Source organism: Chelonoidis abingdonii, chromosome 4 (genome assembly GCF_003597395.2).
Source record: "Chelonoidis abingdonii isolate Lonesome George chromosome 4, CheloAbing_2.0, whole genome shotgun sequence".
Taxonomy (NCBI): domain Eukaryota; kingdom Metazoa; phylum Chordata; order Testudines; family Testudinidae; genus Chelonoidis; species Chelonoidis abingdonii.
The window spans coordinates 77,316,908-77,323,494 of record NC_133772.1 but is presented as its reverse complement, the minus strand read 5'-3'; the positions used below and the strand labels follow the sequence as shown (position 1 = coordinate 77,323,494).

General features: G+C 48.5%; 2 protein-coding genes across 2 annotated transcripts in view; one reads left to right on the top strand and one right to left on the bottom strand.

Moving 5' to 3' along the window:
• The window catches only part of PRDM11 (PR/SET domain 11), a 276,782-nt gene that overhangs the window by 173,331 nt on the left and 96,864 nt on the right, over positions 1 to 6,587 (bottom strand). The gene's annotated exons all lie outside the window — the stretch shown is intronic.
• Positions 1 to 6,587, top strand: part of SYT13 (synaptotagmin 13) — a 43,696-nt gene that overhangs the window by 12,911 nt on the left and 24,198 nt on the right. The window contains exon 5 of the mRNA XM_075065268.1: positions 4,049 to 4,178. Coding sequence (XP_074921369.1) covers positions 4,049 to 4,178 — 130 coding nt within the window. The remainder of the gene's footprint in view (positions 1 to 4,048; positions 4,179 to 6,587) is intronic.

The window sequence follows — 6,587 nt, the reverse complement described above, 5'->3', positions numbered from 1 at the left end:
GGAATTCAGGGGATCCTAGCTGGGATCCAAGCACCCTGAACCCCCAGAAGGACTCAGTGGAGGGGTCCTAACTGTGCCTGCAAGCTCTGCTGTAACCTGTGTTCCTGTTGTCCAATAAACTTTCTGTTTTACTGGCTGGATAAAAGTCACTGTGGGGTCCAAGCAGAGGGGAGAAGGGCTGGAACCCCCAGACTCCGTGACAATACTGAAAAAGCATTTCCATGGAGACGAGGCCAAAATCTGCTCCAGTAGCCATTATACAAAAGCTGCCAAGATGCTCCCTGTATATAGGATTAGGAGACACCAATACATCTTCAAGATGACAGGACCCTAGACATATTGTCCCCTCTGCTATGGTTCATCTTTACAGCCATTCGCTTGATAAGGCAAGACTGATTCCTTTTCTAACCCGCCAGGAGTAGGTTAACGTTAACAGTGGCTATGAACAGTGCCCCAGTTTGAGCTGAAAGATGTGCAGTGAAAGCTGTATTTGCATCATCAGGGACCTGGGCGAACCAATCATTACACAGCCAGCTTAAATACAAGTCATGAATCATTAATTGAGAGCCAGGGCGGGAGGGAATCAGGGAGCAAGAGAGAGAGGATCAGAGAGAGATAGGAGCTATTTTTGTCAGCATACATCCAGGAACAATGTTGCTGGGATTTATTTAAAGTTTGATATTTCCTTGAAAAACCATGAGCTGCAAAAATGTCAAACCCACCCTCTCTGGAGTACTCCTACACAAATATAAGAATGGAGACAGACGCTCACAACTGGCTAGGTGATGTTATTGCTTTTTTGAAACGTGTAGAGTGCTGCCACTGGTTCACAGCAATGTTCACCATATTATGAAAGCTTCAGATGTTAGACTGGCACCACTAGCCATCTCCTCCTCCCCTCCCACTCATCCTCCCCTCCCACTCATTTAATGCTCTCTGCTTCCACAGCACTTTCCATCTCAAGCTCTCAAAGTGCTTCACACACATTATTAACTGATGAAACCTCAGGGAGCGTTGATGTGGCAGGTAGTTATTAGAGTCTGGCAAATAAGTGATTTTTTTTTTAGTTCACTGCAGTTTTGAAAAATTGAAAAAAGAATTTATTCTACCTGAACCAAATCCAAAAATTCAGAAGAATTTTGATGAATCAAAAAAGTCAACCAAAATTTCATTTCCAGTTGAACAAAACATTTCATTCAGCCTGAAACAAATGGTTTCATTTAATTTCCAGGTACCTTATAACATTAAAAGCAAAGGAAATGGAGAACTAGATTCACAAAACAGCCAGAAAAGAAGGTTTCACTGGAGCAGGGATTTGAAATTGGGTCTCACACATTTTAGGACAGTGTCCTAATTGCAGTGGTGTAGGGTATTTTGGGATAGGGCTTTCTCAGTCTTTTCTGTCAAAACTGTTCTATTTTGTTTAAAATACTTGGATAGCCAAATAGTTAGTCCCCAGTGCTGCAGAGCAAGTCATTGGCTATGTCTTTACTAGGAGGGAAAAAGTGTGTGTATTTACGTTGAGATAGATAGCCCTCTTGATATGAAATCCTAGTGGAGACAAGTCACAGCAGTTGTTTCCTAGCGGTACCTCAACTAGTTATGCTGAGGTGAGAGCCACCTGTGCCTTATCTCCGGTGGGATTACACATTAAGAGAGCTATCTTCGTCTCCACAATATTTTCAGTGAAGACATAGCCATTGTCAAAAGTCTGATTAGAATCCATGGCTACTGCCTCTCTTTAGATTAATTTAGATTTAGGACACTTTTTCCAGAAGGCGGATGAGTACAAGGTATTCAGTGTTGCCTGCGCACCTTACCTGAGTTCATGAAAATGGTTTACACTGGCTCCTCTGAGGACTTTGCTTAATCTGAGTTTGGAGTTTCCCTGGTAATGACTTCTTGGCTGGTTTGTGTACGAGTCATTCCAATCAGAGAGTAAATCTGTTGTTAATGAACGTCTGTTCACATCCACAGCAGCCAGCAAGAAAAAAAAACTTAATCTGAAATATTTATAGCCTACTTAGAACTGAGAGAGGAAGACACAAAAAAGTCCTGGATAAGGGATCTCTCTCCTAAAGATTCTAGTCTTTGTTGGAAAGTTCAAAGGGAATCCACTCAATTGATCAGTGGCTTTCAAGCACCTTTCTGGACCATTAACCTCACATTAAAATGGGGTTTCTGTCACAAGCTGGTGCTACTTGAGTGAATAATTACTTCCCCTTTGCTTCCCTCTTTCATATCTCTGTGCACACACACATTCTCTCTCTTTCACTCCTCTGACTCTCCACTAGAAAACAATGTCATTTTCAAAGGAAAGATCAGTTGTCAGCATGATTATTTTCCAATTGTTCTGCCTACAGGTATACATGAGGGGCGGGGAGAGGGAGGGAGAGAGAGGAAGGCCAGAAGGCTAAGAAGCCAATCACTAATGGCAGAAAAGGAATACCATGGCCTTGTAAAGTGAGTTTGATCATTCAGAGAATCTACCTTAAAGAAACTAGAGCAGAGGGGGGCAAACTTTTTGGCCTGAGGGTCACATCGGGATTACGCAACTGTACAGAGGTCTGGGTAGGGAAGGCTGTGCCTCCCCAAACAGCCTGGCGCCTGCCCCCTATCCACCCCCTCCCACTTCCTGCCCCCTGACTTCCCCCCTCAGAACTCCCAAGCAACCCTCCCCCTTTGTCCACTGACCACCCCCTCCTGGGACCCCTGCCCCTTGAATCTCCCTGCTCCCTGTTGCCTGACTGCCCTGACCTCTATCCACATCCCCGCCCCCTGACAACCCTACAGACACTCCCACCCCCCATCCAACCACCCTCTGGTCCTTGTCCCCTGACCAGCCACTCCCCTAACTGCCCCCCGGGATCCCACCCCTTTATCCAACCCCCCCTGCTCCCTGCCCCAACTGCCCTCCCAACCCCTATCCACATCCCGGCCCCCTGACAGGCCCTCTGGGACTCTCATTCCCCACCCTCCTTGTTCCTCATCCCCTGACTGCCCCCCAGGACCCCCCAATCCCCTACCAGAAGCAGGAACTCGCAGCCGTGACACCTGGGCAGAGCCAGCTGTGCTTCCCACACTACCCAGCAGGAGCAGCAGGCCAGAGTGTGGCCCGCGTGGCGGCATGGCTGCGGGGGATGGGAGGACAGCGGGGGAGGGGCCAGGGACTAGGCTCCCCAGCCGGGAGCTCAGGGGCTGGGCAGGACAGTCCCATGGGCCGGGCAGGACAGTTCGGATGTGGCCTGCGGGCCGTAGTTTGCCAACGTCTGAACTAGAGCTTGGGAAAATAGAAGGAATCACTCTCAGATTTGGCAAAACAAATGGCACAAGCACTGATTTTATACATGTATTTTTAAAATACCCTTCCAAGCTTAAGTGACTAGCTCTGGTTCACTGGGTGTCTGAGTGTAAGTTAGTGTTGTGGTACCCATGGGCATTTTCTTCTTTCCCTGGGGATAGCCCATCCGGATTATTTAAAGCCAGAACTTAAGTTTAGACAGAATTTCCTCACACAAAGGGTAGCTGATATAAGGAACAAATGGCCAAAGGAAATAATCAAAGCAAGAGACATGAATTCACTGGAGAGGCAGCTGCAGGATAATCTGTCAGAAAAGGCTAAAGGATGCGGGTAAAGTTCTCTGTTTAAACCTTTCTGATACTGCCCAGCATACTATATCTGTTACATCTCGACTCTCCATTCTCTCAAGTAAATGTCCCACTGAATGCTGCTGCTGTTAGGAAACAGTTATTTTCCAGCAGCTACGAAAGGGTTAACCCACACAGTCAGGTGAATCAGTGAGGGGAGCACCACTGTGAACCTCCTTTCAGCAGAGTTCTGTCCAAGAGTCTACTCTCTGCTTCGTTCCATCAGACCTCAACTAGTCTAACTGGGGATCTGTGTGTAATAGGGCTAGGATCCAGAGACAACGTGACTTGCTGCATTTGAGAGTTTCTCCTTGATCTTTGGCACCACGTTGCTCAATGGTATAGACAAGACTGGATTTTGAATTTGCCTTTCTTTCATGCTTTTCTTCTTGACTTCTAGGAGCCGGATGCAGGCTACGGAGAGATACTCCTCTCCATCAGCTATCTGCCCGCAGCAAACCGCCTGCTTGTGGTGCTCATAAAAGCCAAGAACCTCCATTCCAAACAGCTGAAAGATCTCCTGGGAAAAGGTGAGTGAAGAACAGCAGTAGGGGAACTGGGCAAATTTCTATAGGACACAATGGAACCAGGATGATCTGATTTATGGTGAGACAGTACAGTCACAATCTAATCTAGTGCCCCTCATCCCCATATCTAGAGACCCTGCACATAATTAAGGCAGTCATATACTAGGTACACAGTACATAGTGTGGCAAATTGCCGGTACTGTTCTGCTGGGTCTCGCGCTTTCTCTTCTCTGGGGTAGGTTCAGGGCGCTATTGCTTGCCTCTGAACCAGTTCTTAATCACTCCCCTAGTGTCTTGGAGGAGGGGAGTGGAGAGGGAGGACCTGGGCCCGCCCTCTACTCCAGGTCCAACCCAGGCCTGGGGTTTGTGACCACTGACTACGGTTTCTCCCTGGGTTACTTCCCTCTCATACCCGTCAGCTTGTGAAGGTTCTCCCTCTCTTCTATACAAGCCTGGTGCCCCTTACCTAGGGTTCTGTTGGGCTCCCAATTCCACCCATCCACTCGCAGCCCCCCAAACCTCTATTATCTCTCTGGACAAACTCTTCTCTCGCAATCGCACTCGCGTCCAATCCCAACCTTCTCTCAACACCATCCCTGCGACGAAGCAGGGATTATATCCCATGACTGGAGGTCAGGTGCCTCCTAACGGTCTAATTGAGTCAGGTGCTCACTAATGGCCACAAGCGTCTAGTTAATACTCAGCAAACCTCCTCCCTTGCAGGGATAAGCCCCTCTAACACTCTTATACTAGCCCTCTGGCCACAGCGAACACTTACCCCCCCGCTAACCACAAGGGTTGGCTACTCGCGAGGAAGGCATGTTGGCGTGACGAGGCCATCAGGTTGCCAGGTGTACTTCTCAGCCCTATGCGACCCGAAAAATGGAAAGGTTCAAGAGAGGAACACACGTCACTCGGCGTTTCTTTCTTTTTCCTAGCTCCACTGGAGGCGGCCGTGATCATACAAGGGTAAAACGCGCCTCAGTAGATAGTGCGGAATGTCCATAGCCTATTATCGCCGATATTCCTTTACACACTTTTTGTTCCCTGGGGAGATCTACGGTAGTGACAGATGGGTATCCTCTCGCCCTACATCCTGGACAAGCGGCACCGAGTCCCAGCAGGGTATCTCAGGTGATATCCCTTCGAGGGAGCGCATGGCCGGAGGCAGCAGGCTGTCCGCAATAGCGCAAATGCTGCTCCGCCATCTTCACCTTCACTATCAATCGGGCCCGATCTTATAGATCGTCTATGGCCTACCTTGTGCAATAAGGATGAATTCCGATAGGTATCACACTATACAAATGCTCTGACCTGCTTCTGCGATGGCGAGAGCACTCTTGTATTGCTCCTCCTTGTTCTTGGGGCTTCACCACCCTCCCTGACATGCCGAGGTATTGGCCTCACTAGTCCTATTGCCACCTGTCAGAGATTAGCGGTCAAGCCTTTTCGCAAAGCTCCAGCCTGCTTCCACTTTGTTACGGTTGTCTCCCATCCAGGGCTAATGATAAACACTATGTCGTCATAGGCAGCAGCATAGTTGGTCAGGGTGTATACTTACCATCCATCTTGAATGTTGGCAGGGGCCATGGGTCGAAAGGAAGACAGTGTACTGGAGCTCGGGGTAGACAAAGTCTATTCCTGGATCTGGCCGAGGGATATTTGCCAATACTTTGGCAGCTAGGGATTTGTAGTATTGCCTTGCATAATGATCAACAGCTCGTCAATGAGCTGATCGGTAGCATCGAATGGGATATCCTCATTTAATTTCGGTAAGTCGTTTACAAACCAGGGTTGCGCAGTTTGGGTAATACGATCGGACTGACCAGCTGGCGTCTTCTGGACCCCGAGTTGCATCTTTTCGCACTTCCTCCTATATCTTCCTTTAGCTCCGTATCGATATGGTCTATCGTACCCCTTACTCTGGGTGGTACATAATGATGTACTATGCGTCGTCGACCTGGTCGTCAAAATAGCTCGTCCGGTGGATCATTCAATGCCTATCATACCGTTTCTGGTTAAGCATAATACTTAGCGCGCTCCTCGCGCCGTCTCCTGAGTAGAGCCCTCAGAGACCAGACCTCTCTCTCATGCAGGCCTTTCAATAAGTTAGTTATATTGCTCTGCTCCACGTCATGGTTGTCTAACCTTATAAATCACTTCTCCAAGGCTCCACTACCATATCCTGCCAAAACGGCTAGATGCTTCTGGTCGCACTAAACACCATCACCCGTCCCCCCGCCTGAAATCTACCGCTTTCGCCGACGGTTGAGTATGTCCCTATGGCCTACTGTCTGTCTAAAGCGACTACGGGTACTCGAGTTATCCGCCCGCATCTGGTACATGTAAATAATATCCTTCTGGGTGGTGTTCTCCCAACCCCTTGGCATATCCGATCATCCTGCGGTCGCC